This window comes from Hyla sarda, unplaced genomic scaffold (assembly GCF_029499605.1).
Source record: "Hyla sarda isolate aHylSar1 unplaced genomic scaffold, aHylSar1.hap1 scaffold_918, whole genome shotgun sequence".
NCBI lineage: Eukaryota > Metazoa > Chordata > Amphibia > Anura > Hylidae > Hyla > Hyla sarda.
In genome coordinates, this window is record NW_026610947.1 from 4961 (window position 1) to 25912 (window position 20952).

General features: G+C 52.1%; 1 protein-coding gene across 1 annotated transcript in view; it reads left to right on the forward strand.

Annotated features, from left to right (window-relative positions):
- Window positions 1-2631: 2631 nt before the first annotated feature.
- TRIM45 (tripartite motif containing 45) overlaps window positions 2632-20952 on the forward strand; it is a 62413-nt gene continuing 44092 nt past the window's right edge. Inside the window, exon 1 of the mRNA XM_056554838.1 lies at window positions 2632-3309. Coding sequence (XP_056410813.1) covers window positions 2906-3309 — 404 coding nt within the window. The 5' untranslated portion in view covers window positions 2632-2905. The remainder of the gene's footprint in view (window positions 3310-20952) is intronic.

Sequence of the window (20952 nt, forward strand, 5' to 3'; positions counted from 1 at the left end):
TGATCTCCTATGTGTGGAGGGTGATCTCCTCTGTGCGGTGGGTGATCTCCTCTGTGCGGTCGGTGATCTCCTGTGTGCGGTGGGTGATCTCCTGTGTGCGGTGGGTGATCTCTGTGTGGTGGGTGATCTCCTATGTGCGATGGGTGATCTCCTATGTGTGGTGGTTGATCTTCTATGTGCGGGCGGTGATCTATGTGCGGTGGGTGATCTATGTGCGGTGGGTGATCTCTGTGTGGTGGGTGATCTCCTCTGTGCAGTGGGTGATCTCTTAGTGTTGCTCGCGAATATTCGCAATACGAATTTTGTTCGCGAATATCGCATATTCGCAAATTCGCGAATATTCGCGAATATAGCGCTATATATTCGTAATTACGAATATTCGTTTTTTTTTTTTTAATTTACATTTTTTTTTCACAGTACACATCACAGTGATCACCCCTCTCTGCTTCCAGCTTGTGTGGTGTAAAGAAGGCTCTAATACTACTGTGTGAGACTGGTGTGCGAATTTTTGCGCAAATTTACATATGCTACTTTTCGCATATGCGAATTTCAGTTTATGCTATTTTCGCATACGCAAATTTTCGCATGTAAAATTTTTCGCATGTGGAAATGTTCGCATATGCGGAAATAAAACGATATTGCGAATATGCGAATATTCGCGAATATATGACGAATATTCGTCCATATATTCGCAAATATTCGCGAATTCGAATATGGCCTATGCCGCTCAACACTATCTCCTATGTGCGGTGGGTGACCTCCTGTGTGTGGTGAGTGACCTCCTCCTCTGTGTGGTGGGTGACCTCCTCCTCTGTGCGGTGGGTGACCTCCTCTGTACAGTGGGTGATCTCCTCTGTGCGGTGGGTGATCTCCTCTGTGCGGTGGGTGATCTCCTCTGTGCGGTGGGTGACCTCTGTGCGGTGGGTGATCTCCTCTGTGCGGTGGGTGATCTCCTCTGTGCGGTCGGTGATCTCCTGTGTGCGGTGGGTGATCTCTGTGTGGTGGGTGATCTCCTATGTGCGATGGGTGATCTCCTATGTGCGGGCGGTGATCTATGTGCGGTGGGTGATCTATGTGCGGTGGGTGATCTCTGTGTGGTGGGTCATCTCCTCTGTGCAGTGGGTGATCTCCTCTGTGCGGTGGGTGACCTCCTCTGTACGGTGGGTGATCTCCTATGTGCGGTGGGTGACCTCCTCTGTACGGTGGGTGATCTCCTATGTGCGGTCGGTGATCTCCTGTGTGCGGTGGGTGATCTCCTGTGTGCGGTGGGTGATCTCCTATGTGCGATGGGTGATCTCCTATGTTCGCGCGGTGATCTATGTGAGGTGGGTGATCTATGTGCGGTGGGTGATCTCTGTGTGGTGGGTGATCTCCTCTGTGCAGTGGGTGATCTCCTATGTGTGGTGGGTGACCTCCTGTGTGCGGTGGGGGATCTATGTGTGGTGGGTGATCTCCTCTGTGCAGTGGGTGATCTCCTATGTGTGGTGGGTGACCTCCTGTGTGCGGTGGGGGATCTATGTGTGGTGGGTGACCTCCTATGTGTGGTGGGTGATCTCCTATGTGCGGTGGGTGATCTCCTATGTGCGGTGGGTGATCTCCTCTGTGCGGTGGATGATCTCCTATGTGCGGTGGGTGACCTCCTCCTCTGTGCTTTGGGTGAGCTATTTGCGGTGGGTGATCTCCTCTGTGCGGTGGGTGATCTATGTGTGGTGAGTGATCTCCTCTGTGCGGTGGGTGATCTATGTGTGGTGGGTGATCTCCTCCTCTGTGCTGTGGGTGATCTATGTGAGGTGGGTGATCTATGTGTGGAGGGTGATCTCCTATGTGCGGTGGGTGATGTCCTCTGTGTGGTGGGTGATCTCCTTTGTGTGGTGGGTGACCTCTATGTGGTGGGTGATCTCCTATGTGCAGTGGGTGATCTCCTCTGTGCAGTGGGTGATCTCCTCTGTGCGGTGGGTGATCTCCTATGTGCGGTGGGTGATCTCCTCTGTGTGGTGGGTGATTTCCTGTGTGTGGTGGGTGATCTCCTATGTGTGGTGGGTGATCTATGTGCAGTGGGTGACCTCCTCTGTGCGGTGGGTGATCTCCTATGTGCGGTGGGTGATCTCCTCTTTGCGGTGGGTGATCTCCTCTGTGCGGTCGGTGATCTCCTGTGTGTGGTGGGTGATCTCCTGTGTGCGGTTGGTGATCTCTGTGTGGTGGATGATCTCCTATGTGCGATGGGTGATCTCCTATGTGTGGTGGTTGATCTCCTATGTGCGGGCGGTGATCTATGTGCGGTGGGTGATCTATGTGCGGTGGGTGATCTCTGTGTGGTGGGTGATCTCCTCTGTGCAGTGGGTGATTTCCTATGTGCGGTGGGTGACCTCCTGTGTGCGGTGGGGGATCTATGTGTGGTGGGTGATCTCCTATGTGCGGTGGGTGATCTCCAATGTGCGGTGGGTGATCTCCTATGTGCGGTGGGTGATCTCCTATGTGCGGTGGGTGATCTCCTCCTCTGTGCGGTGGGTGATCTCCTATATGCGGTGGGTGATCTCCTCCTCTGTGCGGTGGGTGATCTCCTCTGTGCGGTGGGTGATCTCCTATGTGCGGTGGGTGATCTCCTAAGTGCGGTGGGTGATCTCCTCCTCTTTGCGGTGGGTGATCTCCTCTATGCGGTTGTGATCTCCTCTGTGCGGTGGGTGACCTCTTTTGCAGGGTGGGGGCAGGGTGATCCCTCAGACCTGGAATCCGTGGAATGTGCACAGGGTTGGTCGTCCTCCTGTGTCCGGCCTGGTTCACATTCCTTACACTTCCTGGGAGAGGAGGAGGAGGGGGAGGACTGAGGCCGGGACACTCACTCAGCTCTGATCCTCCTGCAGTCTGTACCTGGATCTAGAACTTTCAGGACTTGTGTTTGGGACATATGGCGCAGACCGGCCCTGCGGAGGCTGTGTCGTCAGTCATGTGCCCATCTCACTGCCCCCAGTGCCAGGACTTGTTCTCTGACCCCCGAGTGCTGCCCTGTCTACACACTCTGTGCATGAGCTGCCTCCAAAGCCTGGAGCCCTTCAGCACGCTGGAGCGAGGGCAGAAACTAGGGACCCGGCAGAGCGTCCTGTGCCCGGTGTGTGACGCCGAGGTCTCCCTACCCCCAGGAGGGGTTCATCATCTGTTACCGGACCGGCTGGCACAGACAGAGGTGCTGCTCGAGCGGCTGCGGCGCGGTGGGGACCAGATGCCATGCGATCTGTGCGCAGATGGTACAGGAGAGAGACGATGCCAGGACTGCAGGGTGACCATGTGCGAGTTCTGCTGTGTGGCACACAGGTGAGAAGAAGGGCACCCAGGCGGGGGATAAGAGGGGAAATGTCAGGGTGATGGGCAGTGTTAGGTAATGATGTCCCCACCATGTATCACTGTGAGGATGGTGTGATCAGGGTGATGGGCAGTGTTGGGTAATGATGTCCCCACCATGTATCACTGTGGGGATGGTGTGCTCAGGGTGATGGGCAGTGTTGGGTTATGATGTTCCCACCATGTATCACTGTGGGGATGGTGTGATCAGGGTGATGGGCAGTGTTGGGTTATGATGTCCCCACAATGTATCACTGTGAGGATGGTGTGATCAGGGTGATGGGCAGTGTTGGGTTATGATGCCCCCACCATGTATCACTGTGAGGATGGTGTGATCAGGGTGATGGGCAGTGTTGGGTTATGATGTTCCCACCATGTATCACTGTGGGGATGGTGTGATCAGGGTGATGGGCAGTGTTGGGTTATGATGCCCCCACCATGTATCACTGTGGGGATGGTGTGCTCAGGGTGATGGGCGGTGTTGGGTTATGATGTTCCCACCATGTATCACTGTGGGGATGGTGTGATCAGGGTGATGGGCAGTGTTGGGTTATGATGCCCCCACCATGTATCACTGTGGGGATGGTGTGCTCAGGGTGATGGGCAGTGTTGGGTTATGATGTTCCCACCATGTATCACTGTGAGGATGGTGTGCTCAGGGTGATGGGCAGTGTTGGGTTATGATGTTCCCACCATGTGTCACTGTGGGGATGGTGTGATCAGGGTTATGGGCAGTGCTGGGTTATGATGTTTCCACCATGTATCACTGTGGGGATGATGTGATGGGCAGTGTTGGGTTATGATGCCCCCACCATGTATCACTGTGAGGATGGTGTGATCAGGGTGATGGGCAGTGTTGGGTTATGATGTTCCCACCATGTATCACTGTGAGGATGGTGTGATCAGGGTGATGGGCAGTGTTGGGTTATGATGCCCCCACCATGTATCACTGTGAGGATGGTGTGATCAGGGTGATGAGCAGTGTTGAGTTATGATGATCCCACCATGTATCACTGTGGGGATGATGTGATCAGGGTGATGGGCAGTGTTGGGTTATGATGATCCCACCATGTATCACTGTGGGGATGGTGTGCTCAGGGTGATGGGCAGTGTTGGGTTATGATGTTCCCACCATGTATCACTGTGAGGATGGTGTGATCAGGGTGATGGGCAGTGTTGGGTTATGATGCTCCCACCACCATGTGTCACTGTGGGGATGGTGTGATCAGGGTGATGGGCGGTGTTGGGTTATGATGCCCCCACCATGTGTCACTGTGAGGATGGTGTGCTCAGGGTGATGGGCAGTGTTGGGTTATGATGCTCCCACCATGTGTCACTCTGAGGATGGTGTGATCAGGGTGATGGGCAGTGTTGGGTTATGATGTTCCAACCATGTGTCACTGTGAGGATGGTGTGCTCAGGGTGATGGGCAGTGTTGGGTTATGATGTTCCCACCATGTGTCACTGTGAGGATGGTTTGCTCAGGGTGATGGGCAGTGTTGGGTTATGATGCTCCCACCACCATGTGTCACTGTGAGGATGGTGTGCTCAGGGTGATGGGCGGTGCTGAGTTATGATGTTCCCACCATGTGTCACTGTGAGGATGGTGTGATCAGGGTGATGGGCGGTGTTGAGTTATGATGTTCCCACCATGTATCACTGTGAGGATGGTGTGCTCAGGGTGATGGGCAGTGTTGGGTTATGATGTTCCCACCATGTATCACTGTGAGGATGGTGTGATCAGTGTGACGGGCAGTGTTGGGTTATGATGTTCCCACCACCATGTGTCACTGTGAGGATGGTGTGATCAGGGTGATGGGCGGTGTTGAGTTATGATGTTCCCACCATGTATCACTGTGAGGATGGTGTGCTCAGGGTGATGGGCAGTGTTGGGTTATGATGTTCCCACCATGTATCACTGTGGGGATGGTGTGCTCAGGGTGATGGGCAGTGTTGGGTTTTGATGTTCCCACCATGTATCACTGTGAGGATGGTGTGATCAGGGTGATGAGCAGTGTTGGGTTAGGATGCTCCCACCATGTATCACTGTGAGGATGGTGTGATCAGGGTGATGAGCAGTGTTGGGTAATAATGATCCCACCATGTATCACTGTGAGGATGGTTTGATCAGGGTGATGGGCAGTGTTGGGTTATGATGTTCCCACCATGTATCACTGTGAGGATGGTGTGATCAGGGTGATGGGCAGTGTTGGGTTATGATGCTCCCACCATGTATCACTGTGAGGATGGTGTGATCAGGGTGATGAGCAGTGTTGGATTATGATGCTCCCACCATGTATCACTGTGAGGATGGTGTGCTCAGGGTGATGGGCAGTGTTGGGTTATGATGTTCCCACCACCATGTGTCACTGTGAGGATGGTGTGATCAGGGTGATGGGCGGTGTTGAGTTATGATGTTCCCACCATGTATCACTGTGAGGATGGTGTGCTCAGGGTGATGGGCAGTGTTGGGTTATGATGTTCCCACCACCATGTGTCACTGTGAGGATGGTGTGATCAGGGTGATGGGCAGTGTTGGGTTATGATGCTCCCACCATGTATCACTGTGAGGATGGTGTGATCAGGGTGATGAGCAGTGTTGGGTAATAATGATCCCACCATGTATCACTGTGAAGATGGTTTAATCAGGGTGATGGGCAGTGTTGGGTTATGATGTTCCCACCATGTATCACTGTGAGGATGGTGTGATCAGGGTGATGGGCAGTGTTGGGTTATGATGCTCCCACCATGTATCACTGTGAGGATGGTGTGATCAGGGTGATGAGCAGTGTTGGGTAATAATGATCCCACCATGTATCACTGTGAGGATGGTTTAATCAGGGTGATGGGCAGTGTTGGGTTATGATGTTCCCACCATGTATCACTGTGAGGATGGTGTGATCAGGGTGATGGGCAGTGTTGGGTTATGATGTTCCCACCATGTATCACTGTGAGGATGGTGTGATCAGGGTGATGAGCAGTGTTGGATTATGATGCTCCCACCATGTGTCACTGTGAGGATGGTTTGATCAGGGTGATGGGCAGTGTTGGGTTATGATGTTCCCACCACCATGTGTCACTGTGAGGATGGTGTGATCAGGGTGATGGGCGGTGTTGAGTTATGATGTTCCCACCATGTATCACTGTGAGGATGGTTTGATCAGGGTGATGGGCAGTGTTGGGTTATGATGTTCCCACCATGTATCACTGTGAGGATGGTTTGATCAGGGTGATGAGCAGTGTTGGGTTATGATGCCCCCACCATGTATCACTGTGAGGATGGTGTGCTCAGGGTGATGGGCAGTGCTGGGTTATGATGTTCCCACCATGTATCACTGTGAGGATGGTGTGCTCAGGGTGATGGGCAGTGCTGGGTTATGATGTTCCCACCATGTATCACTGTGGGGATGGTGTGATCAGGGTGATGGGCAGTGTTATGTTATGATGTTCCCACCATGTATCACTGTGAGGATGGTGTGCTCAGGGTGATGGGCAGTGTTGGGTTATGATGTTCCCACCCCCATGTGTCACTGTGAGGATGGTGTGATCAGGGTGATGGGCAGTGTTGGGTTATGATGTTCCCACCACCATGTGTCACTGTGAGGATGGTGTGATCAGGGTGATGGGCGGTGTTGAGTTATGATGTTCCCACCATGTATCACTGTGAGGATGGTGTGCTCAGGGTGATGGGCGGTGTTGAGTTATGATGTTCCCACCATGTATCACTGTGAGGATGGTGTGATCAGGGTGATGGGCAGTGTTGGGTTATGATGTTCCCACCATGTATCACTGTGAGGATGGTGTGATCAGGGTGATGGGCAGTGTTGGGTTATGATGTTCCCATCATGTATCACTGTGAGGATGGTGTGATCAGGGTGATGAGCAGTGTTGGGTTATGATGCCCCCACCTTGTATCACTGTGAGGATGGTGTGCTCAGGGTGATGGGCAGTGTTGGGTTATGATGTTCCAACCATGTATCACTGTGAGGATGGTGTGATCAGGGTGATGGGCAGTGTTGGGTTATGATGCTCCCACCATGTATCACTGTGAGGATGGTGTGATCAGGGTGATGGGCAGTGTTGGGTTATGATGTTCCAACCATGTATCACTGTGAGGATGGTGTGATAAGGGTGATGGGCAGTGTTGGGTTATGATGTTCCAACCATGTATCACTGTGAGGATGGTGTGCTCAGGGTGATGGGCAGTGTTGGGTTAGGATGCTCCCACCATGTATCACTGTGGGGATGGTGTGCTCAGGGTGATGGGCAGTGTTGGGTTATGATGCTCAGGGTGATGGGCAGTGTTGGGTTATGATGCTCCCACCATGTATCACTATGAGGATGGTGTGCTCAGGGTGATGGGCAGTGTTGGGTTATGATGCTCCCACCATGTATCACTGTGGGGATGGTGTGCTCAGGGTGATGGGCGGTGTTGAGTTATGATGTTCCCACCATGTATCACTGTGAGGATGGTGTGCTCAGGGTGATGGGCGGTGTTGAGTTATGATGTTCCCACCATGTATCACTTTGAGGATGGTGTGCTCAGGGTGATGAGCAGTGTTGGGTTAGGATGCTCCCATCATGTATCACTGTGAGGATGGTGTGATCAGGGTGATGGGCAGTGTTGGGTTATGATGCCCCAACCATGTATCACTGTGAGGATGGTGTGCTCAGGGTGATGGGCAGTGTTGGGTTATGATGCTCCCACCATGTATCACTGTGAGGATGGTGTGCTCAGGGTGATGGGCAGTGTTGGGTTATGATGCTCCCACCACCATGTATCACTGTGAGGATGGTGTGCTCAGGGTGATGGGCAGTGTTGGATTATGATGCTCCCACCACCATGTATCACTGTGGGGATGGTGTGATCAGGGTGATGGGCAGTGTTGGGTTATGATGTTCCCATCATGTGTCACTGTGAGGATGGTGTGCTCAGGGTGATGGGCAGTGTTGGGTTATGATGTCCCCACCATGTGTCACTGTGGGGATGGTGTGATCAGGGTGATGGGCAGTGTTGGGTTATGATGTTCCCCCCACCATGTATCACTGTGAGGATGGTGTGCTCAGGGTGATGGGCAGTGTTGGGTTATGATGTTCCCACCATGTATCACTGTGAGGATGGTGTGCTCAGGGTGATGGGCAGTGTTGGGTTATGATGTTCCCACCATGTATCACTGTGAGGATGGTGTGATCAGGGTGATGGGCAGTGTTGGGTTATGATGCCCCCACCATGTATCACTGTGAGGATGGTGTGATCAGGGTGATGGGCAGTGTTGGGTTATGATGCCCCCACCATGTATCACTGTGGGGATGGTGTGCTCAGGGTGATGGGCAGTGTTGGGTTATGATGTTCCCACCATGTATCACTGTGAGGATGGTGTGATCAGGGTGATGGGCAGTGTTGGGTTATGATGTTCCCACCATGTATCACTGTGAGGATGGTGTGATCAGGGTGATGGGCAGTGTTGGGTTATGATGTTTCCACCATGCATCACTGTGAGGATGGTGTGCTCAGGGTGATGGGCGGTGTTGGGTTATGATGTTTCCACCATGCATCACTGTGAGGATGGTGTGCTCAGGGTGATGGGCGGTGTTGGGTTATGATGCCCCCACCATGTGTCACTGTGAGGATGGTTTGATCAGGGTGATGGGTAGTGTTGGGTTATGATGCTCCCAACATGTATCACTGTGAGGATGGTGTGATCAGGGTGATGGGCAGTGTTGGGTTATGATGCTCCCACCATGTATCACTGTGAGGATGGGGTTCTCAGGGTGATGGGCAGTGTTGGGTTATGATGTCCCCACCATGTATCACTGTGGGGATGGTGTGATCAGGGTGATGGGCAGTGTTGGGTTATGATGTCCCCACCATGTATCACTGTGGGGATGGTGTGCTCAGGGTGATGGGCAGTGTTGGGTTATGATGTTCCCACCATGTATCACTGTGAGGATGGTGTGATCAGGGTGATGAGCAGTGTTGGGTTATGATGTTCCCACCATGTATCACTGTGAGGATGGTGTGATCAGGGTGATGAGCAGTGTTGGGTTATGATGTTCCCACCATGTATCACTGTGGGGATGGTGTGATCAGGGTGATGAGCAGTGTTGGGTTATGATGTTCCCACCATGTGTCACTGTGAGGATGGTGTGATCAGGGTGATGGGCAGTGTTGGGTTATGATGTTCCCACCACCATGTATCACTGTGAGGATGGTGTGATCAGGGTGATGGGCAGTGCTGGGTTATGATGTTCCCACCATGTATCACTGTGAGGATGGTGTGATCAGGGTGATGGGCAGTGTTGGGTTATGATGTTCCCACCATGTATCACTGTGAGGATGGTGTGCTCAGGGTGATGGGCAGTGTTGGGTTATGATGTTCCCACCACCATGTATCACTGTGAGGATGGTGTGATCAGGGTGATGAGCAGTGTTGGGTTAGGATGCTCCCACCATGTATCACTGTGAGGATGGTGTGATCAGGGTGATGGGCGGTGTTGAGTTATGATGTCCCCACCATGTATCACTGTGAGGATGGTGTGATCAGGGTGATGAGCAGTGTTGGGTAATAATGATCCCACAATGTATCACTGTGAGGATGGTTTGATCAGGGTGATGGGTAGTGTTGGGTTATGATGCTCCCACCATGTATCACTGTGAGGATGGTGTGATCAGGGTGATGGGCAGTGTTGGGTTATGATGCTCCCACCATGTATCACTGTGAGGATGGTGTGCTCAGGGTGATGGGCAGTGTTGGGTTATGATGTTCCCACCACCATGTGTCACTGTGAGGATGGTGTGATCAGGGTGATGGGCGGTGTTGAGTTATGATGTCCCCACCATGTATCACTGTGAGGATGGTGTGATCAGGGTGATGAGCAGTGTTGGGTTAGGATGCTCCCACCATGTATCACTGTGAGGATGGTGTGATCAGGGTGATGGGCAGTGTTGGATTATGATGTCCCCACCATGTATCACTGTGAGGATGGTGTGATCAGGGTGATGGGCAGTGTTGGGTTATGATGCTCCCACCATGTATCACTGTGAGGATGGTGTGATCAGGGTGATGGGCAGTGTTGGGTTATGATGTTCCCACCATGTATCACTGTGAGGATGGTGTGATCAGGGTGATGAGCAGTGGTGGGTTATGATGCCCCCACCATGTATCACTGTGAGGATGGTTTAATCAGGGTGATGGGCAGTGCTGGGTTATGATGTTCCCACCATGTATCACTGTGAGGATGGTGTGATCAGAGTGATGGGCAGTGTTGGGTTATGATGCTCCCACCATGTATCACTGTGAGGATGGTGTGATCAGGGTGATGGGCAGTGCTGGGTTATGATGTTCCCACCATGTATCACTGTGAGGATGGTGTGCTCAGGGTGATGGGCAGTGCTGGGTTATGATGTTCCCACCATGTATCACTGTGAGGATGGTGTGATCAGGGTGATGGGCAGTGCTGGGTTATGATGTTCCCACCATGTATCACTGTGAGGATGGTGTGATCAGGGTGATGGGCAGTGTTGGGTTATGATGTTCCCACCATGTGTCACTGTGAGGATGGTGTGATCAGGGTGATGAGCAGTGTTGGATTATGATGTTCCCACCATGTATCACTGTGAGGATGGTGTGATCAGGGTGATGAGCAGTGTTGGGTTATGATGCTCCCACCATGTGTCACTGTGAGGATGGTGTGATCAGGGTGATGAGCAGTGTTGGGTTATGATGCTCCCACCATGTGTCACTGTGAGGATGGTGTGCTCAGGGTGATGGGCAGTGTTGGGTTATGATGTTCCCACCACCATGTGTCACTGTGAGGATGGTGTGATCAGGGTGATGGGCAGTGTTGGGTTATGATGTTCCCACCACCATGTGTCACTGTGAGGATGGTGTGATCAGGGTGATGGGCGGTGTTGAGTTATGATGTCCCCACCATGTATCACTGTGAGGATGGTGTGCTCAGGGTGATGGGCAGTGTTGGGTTATGATGTTCCCACCATGTATCACTGTGAGGATGGTGTGATCAGGGTGATGAGCAGTGTTGGGTTAGGATGCTCCCACCATGTATCACTGTGAGGATGGTGTGATCAGGATGATGAGCAGTGTTGGGTAATAATGATTCCACCATGTATCACTGTGAGGATGGTTTGATCAGGGTGATGGGCAGTTTTGGGTTATGATGTTCCCACCATGTATCACTGTGGGGATGGTGTGATCAGGGTGATGGGCAGTGTTGGGTTATGATGCTCCCACCATGTATCACTGTGAGGATGGTGTGATCAGGGTGATGAGCAGTGTTGGGTTATGATGCCCCCACCATGTATCACTGTGAGGATGGTGTGCTCAGGGTGATGGGCAGTGCTGGGTTATGATGTTCCCACCATGTATCACTGTGAGGATGGTGTGATCAGGGTGATGAGCAGTGTTGGGTTATGATGTTCCCACCATGTATCACTGTGAGGATGGTGTGATCAGGGTGATGAGCAGTGTTGGATTATGATGCTCCCACCATGTGTCACTGTGAGGATGGTGTGATCAGGGTGATGGGCAGTGTTGGGTTATGATGTTCCCACCATGTATCACTGTGAGGATGGTGTGCTCAGGGTGATGGGCAGTGTTGGGTTATGATGTTCCCACCACCATGTGTCACTGTGAGGATGGTGTGATCAGGGTTATGGGCGGTGTTGAGTTATGATGTTCCCACCATGTATCACTGTGAGGATGGTGTGCTCAGGGTGATGGGCAGTGTTGGGTTATGATGTTCCCACCATGTATCACTGTGGGGATTGTGTGCTCAGGGTGATGGGCGGTGTTGGGTTATGATGTTCCCACCATGTATCACTGTGAGGATGGTGTGCTCAGGGTGATGGGCAGTGTTGGGTTATGATGTTCCCACCATGTATCACTGTGAGGATGGTGTGATCAGAGTGATGGGCAGTGTTGGGTCATGATGTTCCCACCATGTATCACTGTGAGGATGGTGTGATCAGGGTGATGGGCAGTGTTGGGTTATAATGTTCCCACCATGTATCACTGTGAGGATGGTGTGATCACGGTGATGGGCAGTCGTGGGTTATGATGTTCCCATCATGTATCACTGTGGGGATGGTGTGCTCAGGGTGATGGGCAGTGTTGGGTTATGATGTTCCCACCATGTATCACTGTGAGGATGGTGTGATCAGGGTGATGGGCGGTGTTGAGTTATGATGTTCCCACCATGTATCACTGTGAGGATGGTGTGGTCAGGGTGATGGGCAGTGTTGGGTTATGATGCTCCCACCATGTATCACTGTGAGGATGGTGTGATCAGGGTGATGGGCAGTGTTGGGTTATGATGTCCCCACCATGTATCACTGTGGGGATGGTGTGATCAGGGTGATGGGCAGTGTTGGGTTATGATGCTCCCACCATGTATCACTGTGAGGATGGTGTGCTCAGGGTGATGGGCAGTGTTGGGTTATGATGCTCCCACCATGTTTCACTGTGGGGATGGTGTGCTCAGGGTGATGGGCGGTGTTGGGTTATGATGCTCCCACCATGTATCACTGTGGGGATGGTGTGATCAGGGTGATGGGCAGTGTTTGGTTATGATGCCCCAACCATTTATTACTGTGGGGATGGTGTGATCAGGGTGATGGGCAGTGTTGGGTTATGATGCCCCCACCATGTGTCACTGTGAGGATGGTGTGATCAGGGTGATGAGCAGTGTTGGGTTATGATGCCCCCACCACCATGTGTCACTGTGGGGATGGTGTGCTCAGGGTGATGAGCAGTGTTGGGTTATGATGCCCCCACCATTTATCTCTGTGGGGATGGTGTGCTCAGGGTGATGGGCAGTGCTGGGTTATGATGTTCCCACCATGTATCACTGTGAGGATGGTTTGATCAGGGTGATGGGCGGTGTTGGGTTATGATGCTCCCACCATGTATCACTGTGAGGATGGTGTGATCAGGGTGATGGGCAGTGTTGGGTTATGATGCTCCCACCATGTATCACTGTGAGGATGGTGTGCTCAGGGTGATGGGCAGTGCTGGGTTATGATGTTCCCACCATGTATCACTGTGAGGATGGTGTGATCAGGGTGATGAGCAGTGTTGGATTATGATGCTCCCACCATGTGTCACTGTGAGGATGGTGTGCTCAGGGTGATGGGCAGTGTTGGGTTATGATGTTCCCAACACCATGTGTCACTGTGAGGATGGTGTGATCAGGGTGATGGGCGGTGTTGAGTTATGATGTCCCCACCATGTATCACTGTGAGGATGGTGTGCTCAGGGTGATGGGCAGTGTTGGGTTATGATGTTCCCACCACCATGTGTCACTGTGAGGATGGTGTGATCAGGGTGATGGGCAGTGTTGGGTTATGATGCTCAGGGTGATGGGCAGTGTTGGGTTATGATGTTCCCACCATGTATCACTGTGAGGATGGTGTGATAAGGGTGATGAGCAGTGTTGGGTTAGGATGCTCCCACCATGTATCACTGTGAGGATGGTGTGCTCAGGGTGATGGGCAGTGTTGGGTTATGATGCCCCCACCATGTATCACTGTGAGGATGGTGTGATCAGGGTGATGAGCAGTGTTGGGTTAGGATGCTCCCACCATGTATCACTGTGAGGATGGTGTGATCAGGGTGATGAGCAGTGTTGGGTAATAATGATCCCACCATGTATCACTGTGAGGATGGTTTGATCAGGGTGATGGGCAGTGTTGGGTTATGATGTTCCCACCATGTAGCACTGTGAGGATGGTGTGATCAGGGTGATGAGCAGTGTTGGGTTATGATGCCCCCACCATGTATCACTGTGAGGATGGTGTGCTCAGGGTGATGGGCAGTGCTGGGTTATGATGTTCCCACCATGTATCACTGTGAGGATGGTGTGATCAGGGTGATGGGCAGTGTTGGGTTATGATGTTCCCACCATGTATCACTGTGAGGATGGTGTGATCAGGGTGATGAGCAGTGTTGGATTATGATGCTCACACCATGTGTCACTGTGAGGATGGTGTGCTCAGGGTGATGGGCAGTGTTGGGTTATGATGTTCCCACCACCATGTGTCACTGTGAGGATGGTGTGATCAGGGTTATGGGCGGTGTTGAGTTATGATGTTCCCACCATGTATCACTGTGAGGATGGTGTGCTCAGGGTGATGGGCAGTGTTGGGTTATGATGTTACAACCACCATGTGTCACTGTGAGGATGGTGTGATCAGGGTGATGGGCAGTGTTGGGTTATGATGTTCCCACCACCATGTATCACTGTGGGGATGGTGTGCTCAGGGTGATGGGCAGTGTTGGGTTATGATGTCCCCACCATGTATCACTGTGGGGATGGTGTGATCAGGGTGATGGGCAGTGTTGGGTTATGATGCTCCCACCATGTATCACTGTGAGGATGGTGTGCTCAGGGTGATGGGCAGTGTTGGATTATGATGCTCCCACCATGTATCACTGTGGGGATGGTGTGCTCAGGGTGATGGGCGGTGTTGGGTTATGATGCTCCCACCATGTATCACTGTGGGGATGGTGTGATCAGGGTGATGGGCAGTGTTGGGTTATGATGCTCCCACCATGTATCACTGTGGGGATGGTGTGATCAGGGTGATGGGCAGTGTTTGGTTATGATGCCCCAACCATTTATCACTGTGGGGATGGTGTGATAAGGGTGATGGGCAGTGTTGGGTTATGATGCCCCCACCATGTGTCACTGTGAGGATGGTGTGATCAGGGTGATGAGCAGTGTTGGGTTATGATGCTCCCACCATGTATCACTGTGAGGATGGTGTGATCAGGGTGATGGGCAGTGTTGGGTTATGATGTTCCCACCATGTATCACTGTGAGGATGGTGTGATCAGGGTGATGAGCAGTGTTGGGTTATGATGCCCCCACCATGTATCACTGTGAGGATGGTGTGCTCAGGGTGATGGGCAGTGCTGGGTTATGATGTTCCCACCATGTATCACTGTGAGGATGGTGTGATCAGGGTGATGGGCAGTGTTGGGTTATGATGTTCCCACCATGTATCACTGTGAGGATGGTGTGATCAGGGTGATGAGCAGTGTTGGATTATGATGCTCCCACCATGTGTCACTGTGAGGATGGTGTGCTCAGGGTGATGGGCAGTGTTGGGTTATGATGTTCCCACCACCATGTGTCACTGTGAGGATGGTGTGATCAGGGTGATGGGCGGTGTTGAGTTATGATGTCCCCACCATGTATCACTGTGAGGATGGTGTGCTCAGGGTGATGGGCAGTGTTGGGTTATGATGTTCCCACCACCATATGTCACTGTGAGGATGGTGTGATCAGGGTGATGGGCAGTGTTGGGTTATGATGTTCCCACCATGTATCACTGTGAGGATGATGTGATCAGGGTGATGGGCAGTGTTGGGTTATGATGTTCCCACCATGTATCACTGTGAGGATGGTGTGATCAGGGTGATGGGCGGTGTTGAGTTATGATGTTCCCACCATGTATCACTGTGAGGATGGTGTGATCAGGGTGATGGGCAGTGTTGGGTTATGATGTTCCCACCATGTATCACTGTGAGGATGGTGTGCTCAGGGTGATGGGCAGTGTTGGGTTATGATGCTCAGGGTGATGGGCAGTGTTGGGTTATGATGCTCCCACCATGTATCACTGTGAGGATGGTGTGCTCAGGGTGATGGGCAGTGTTGGGTTATGATGTTCCCACCACCATGTATCACTGTGGGGATGGTGTGATCAGGGTGATGGGCAGTGTTGGGTTATGATGTTCCCACCATGTATCACTGTGAGGATGGTGTGATCAGGGTGATGGGCAGTGTTGGGTTATGATGCTCCCACCATGTATCACTGTGAGGATGGTGTGATCAGGGTGATGAGCAGTGTTGGATTATGATGCTCCCACCATGTGTCACTGTGAGGATGGTGTGCTCAGGGTGATGGGCAGTGTTGGGTTATGATGTTCCCACCACCATGTGTCACTGTGAGGATGGTGTGATCAGGGTGATGGGCGGTGTTGAGTTATGATGTTCCCACCATGTATCACTGTGAGGATGGTGTGATCAGGGTGATGGGCAGTGTTGGGTGATGATGTCCCCACCATGTATCACTGTGAGGATGGTGTGCTCAGGGTGATGGGCAGTGTTGGGTTATGATGTTCCCACCACCATGTGTCACTGTGAGGATGGTGTGATCAGGGTGATGGGCAGTGTTGGGTTATGATGCTCCCACCATGTATCACTGTGAGGATGATGTGATCAGGGTGATGAGCAGTGTTGGGTTATGATGCTCCCACCATGTATCACTGTGGGGATGGTGTGCTCAGGGTGCTGGGCGGTGATGGGTTATGATGCTCCCACCATGTATCACTGTGGGGATGGTGTGATCAGGGTGATGGGCAGTGTTTGGTTATGATGCCTCAACCATTTATCACTGTGGGGATGGTGTGATCAGGGTGATGGGCAGTGTTTGGTTATGATGCCTCAACCATTTATCACTGTGGGGATGGTGTGATCAGGGTGATGGGCAGTGTTGGGTTATGATGCCTCAACCATTTATCACTGTGGGGATGGTGTGATCAGGGTGATGGGCGGTGTTGAGTTATGATGTTCCCACCATATATCACTGTGAGGATGGTGTGCTCAGGGTGATGAGCAGTGTTTGGTTATGATGTCCCCACCATGTGTCACTGTGGGGATGGTGTGATCAGGGTGATGGGCAGTGTTGGGTTATGATGTTCCCACCACCATGTATCACTGTGAGGATGGTGTGATCAGGGTGATGGGCAGTGTTGGGTTATGATGTTCCCACCATGTATCACTGTGAGGATGGTGTGATCAGGGTGATGGGCAGTGTTTGGTTATGATGTCCCCACCATGTGTCACTGTGGGGATGGTGTGATCAGGGTGATGGGCAGTGTTGGATTATGATGCTCCCATCATGTATCACTGTGAGGATGGTGTGATCAGGGTGATGGGCAGTGTTGGGTTATGATGCCCCAACCATGTATCACTGTGAGGATGGTGTGCTCAGGGTGACGGGCAGTGTTGGGTTATGATGTTCCCACCATGTATCACTGTGGGGATGGTGTGATCAGGGTGATGGGCAGTGTTGGGTTATGATGCTCCCACCATGTATCACTGTGAGGATGGTGTGCTCAGGGTGACGGGCAGTGTTGGGTTATGATGTTCCCACCATGTATCACTGTGGGGATGGTGTGATCAGGGTGATGGGCAGTGTTGGGTTATGATGTTGCCACCATGCATCACTGTGGGGATGGTGTGATCAGGGTGATGGGCAGTGTTGGGTTATGATGCTCCCACCACCATGTATCACTGTGAGGATGGTGTGATCAGGGTGATGGGCAGTGTTGGATTATGATGCTCCCACCATGTATCACTGTGGGGATGGTGTGATCAGGGTGATGGGCAGTGTTGGGTTATGATGTTCCCATCATGTGTCACTGTGAGGATGGTGTGCTCAGGGTGATGGGCAGTGTTGGGTTATGATGTTCCCCCCACCATGTATCACTGTGGGGATGGTGTGATCAGGGTGATGGGCAGTGTTGGGTTATGATGTTCCCACCATGTATCACTGTGAGGATGGTGTGATCAGGGTGATGGGCAGTGTTGGGTTATGATGCCCCCACCATGTATCACTGTGAGGATGGTGTGCTCAGGGTGATGGGCAGTGTTGGGTTATGATGTTCCCACCATGTATCACTGTGAGGATGGTGTGCTCAGGGTGATGGGCAGTGTTGGGTTATGATGTTCCCACCATGTTTCACTGTGGGGATGGTGTGATCAGGGTGATGGGCAGTGTTGGGTTATGATGTTTCCACCATGTATCACTGTGGGGATGGTGTGATCAGGGTGATGGGCAGTGTTGGGTTATGATGCCCCCACCATGTATCACTGTGGGGATGATGTGATCAGGGTGATGGGCAGTGTTGGGTTATGATGATCCCACCATGTATCACTGTGGGGATGGTGTGCTCAGGGTGATGGGCAGTGTTGGGTTATGATGTTCCCACCATGTATCACTGTGAGGATGGTGTGATCAGGGTGATGGGCAGTGTTGGGTTATGATGCTCCCACCACCATGTGTCACTGTGGGGATGGTGTGATCAGGGTGATGGGCAGTGTTGGGTTATGATGTTGCCACCATGCATCACTGTGAGGATGGTGTGCTCAGGGTGATGGGCAGTGTTGGGTTATGATGTTTCCACCATGCATCACTGTGAGGATGGTGTGCTCAGGGTGATGGGCGGTGTTGGGTTATGATGCCCCCACCATGTGTCACTGTGAGGATGGTGTGATCAGGGTGATGAGCAGTGTTGGGTAATAATGATCCCACCATGTATCACTGTGAGGATGGTTTGATCAGGGTGATGGGCAGTGTTGGGTTATGATGCTCCCACCATGTATCACTGTGAGGATGGTGTGATCAGGGTGATGGGCAGTGTTGGGTTATGATGCTCCCAACATGTATCACTGTGAGGATGGTGTGATCAGGGTGATGGGCAGTGTTGGGTTATGATGCTCCCACCATGTATCACTGTGAGGATGGTGTGCTCAGCGTGATGGGCAGTGTTGGGTTATGATGTTCCCACCACCATGTGTCACTGTGAGGATGGTGTGATCAGGGTGATGGGCGGTGTTGAGTTATGATGTCCCCACCATGTATCACTGTGAGGATGGTGTGCTCAGGGTTATGGGCAGTGTTGGGTTATGATGTTCCCACCACCATGTGTCACTGTGAGGATGGTGTGCTCAGGGTGATGGGCAGTGTTGGGTTATGATGTTCCCACCATGTATCACTGTGAGGATGGTGTGATCAGGGTGATGAGCAGTGTTGGGTTAGGATGCTCCCACCATGTATCACTGTGAGGATGGTGTGATCAGGGTGATGGGCGGTGTTGAGTTATGATGTCCCCACCATGTATCACTGTGAGGATGGTGTGATCAGGGTGATGAGCAGTGTTGGGTAAAAATGATCCCACCATTTATCACTGTGAGGATGGTTTGATCAGGGTGATGGGTAGTGTTGGGTTATGATGCTCCCACCATGTATCACTGTGAGGATGGTGTGATCAGGGTGATGGGCAGTGTTGGGTTATGATGCTCCCACCATGTATCACTGTGAGGATGGTGTGCTCAGGGTGATGGGCAGTGCTGGGTTATGATGTTCCCACCATGTATCACTGTGAGGATGGTGTGCTCAGGGTGATGGGCAGTGTTGGGTTATGATGTCCCCACCATGTATCACTGTGAGGATGGTGTGCTCAGGGTGATGGGCAGTGTTGGGTTATGATGTCCCCACCATGTATCACTGTGAGGATGGTGTGCTCAGGGTGATGAGCAGTGTTGGATTATGATGCTCCCACCATGTGTCACTGTGAGGATGGTGTGCTCAGGGTGATGAGCAGTGTTGGATTATGATGCTCCCACCATGTGTCACTGTGAGGATGGTGTGCTCAGGGTGATGGGCAGTGTTGGGTTATGATGTTCCCACCACCATGTGTCACTGTGAGGATGGTGTGATCAGGGTGATGGGCGGTGTTGAGTTATGATGTCCCCACCATGTATCACTGTGAGGATGGTGTGCTCAGGGTGATGGGCAGTGTTGGGTTATGATGTTCCCACCATGTATCACTGTGAGGATGGTGTGATCAGGGTGATGAGCAGTGTTGGGTTAGGATGCTCCCACCATGTATCACTGTGGGGATGGTGTGCTCAGGGTGATGGGCAGTGCTGGGTTATGATGCCCCCACCATGTATCACTGTGAGGATGGTGTGCTCAGGGTGATGAGCAGTGTTGGGTAATAATGATCCCACCATGTATCACTGTGAGGATGGTTTGATCAGGGTGATGGGCAGTGTTGGGTTATGATGTTCCCACCATGTATCACTGTGAGGATGGTGTGATCAGGGTGATGGGCAGTGTTGGGTTATGATGCTCCCACCATGTATCACTGTGAGGATGGTGTGATCAGGGTGATGGGCAGTGTTGGGTTATGATGCTCCCATCATGTGTCACTGTGAGGATGGTGTGCTCAGGGTGATGGGCAGTGTTGGGTTATGATGTCCCCACCATGTATCACTGTGAGGATGGTGTGCTCAGGGTGATGGGCAGTGTTGGGTTATGATGTCCCCACCATGTATCACTGTGAGGATGGTGTGCTCAGGGTGATGGGCAGTGTTGGGTTATGATGTTCCCACCACCATGTCTCACTGTGAGGATGGTGTGATCAGGGTGATGAGCAGTGTTGGGTTATGATGTTCCAACCATGTATCACTGTGAGGATGGTGTGATCAGGGTGATGGGCAGTGTTGGGTTATGATGTCCCCACCATGTATCACTGTGAGGATGGTGTGATCAGGGTGATGGGCAGTGTTGGGTTATGATGTTCCCACCATGTATCACTGTGAGGATGGTGTGATCAGGGTGATGGGCGGTGTTGAGTTATGATGTCCCCACCATGTATCACTGTGAGGATGGTGTGCTCAGGGTGATGGGCAGTGTTGGGTTATGATGTTCCCACCACCATGTGTCACTGTGAGGATGGTGTGCTCAGGGTGATGGGCAGTGTTGGGTTATGATGTTCCCACCATGTATCACTGTGAGGATGG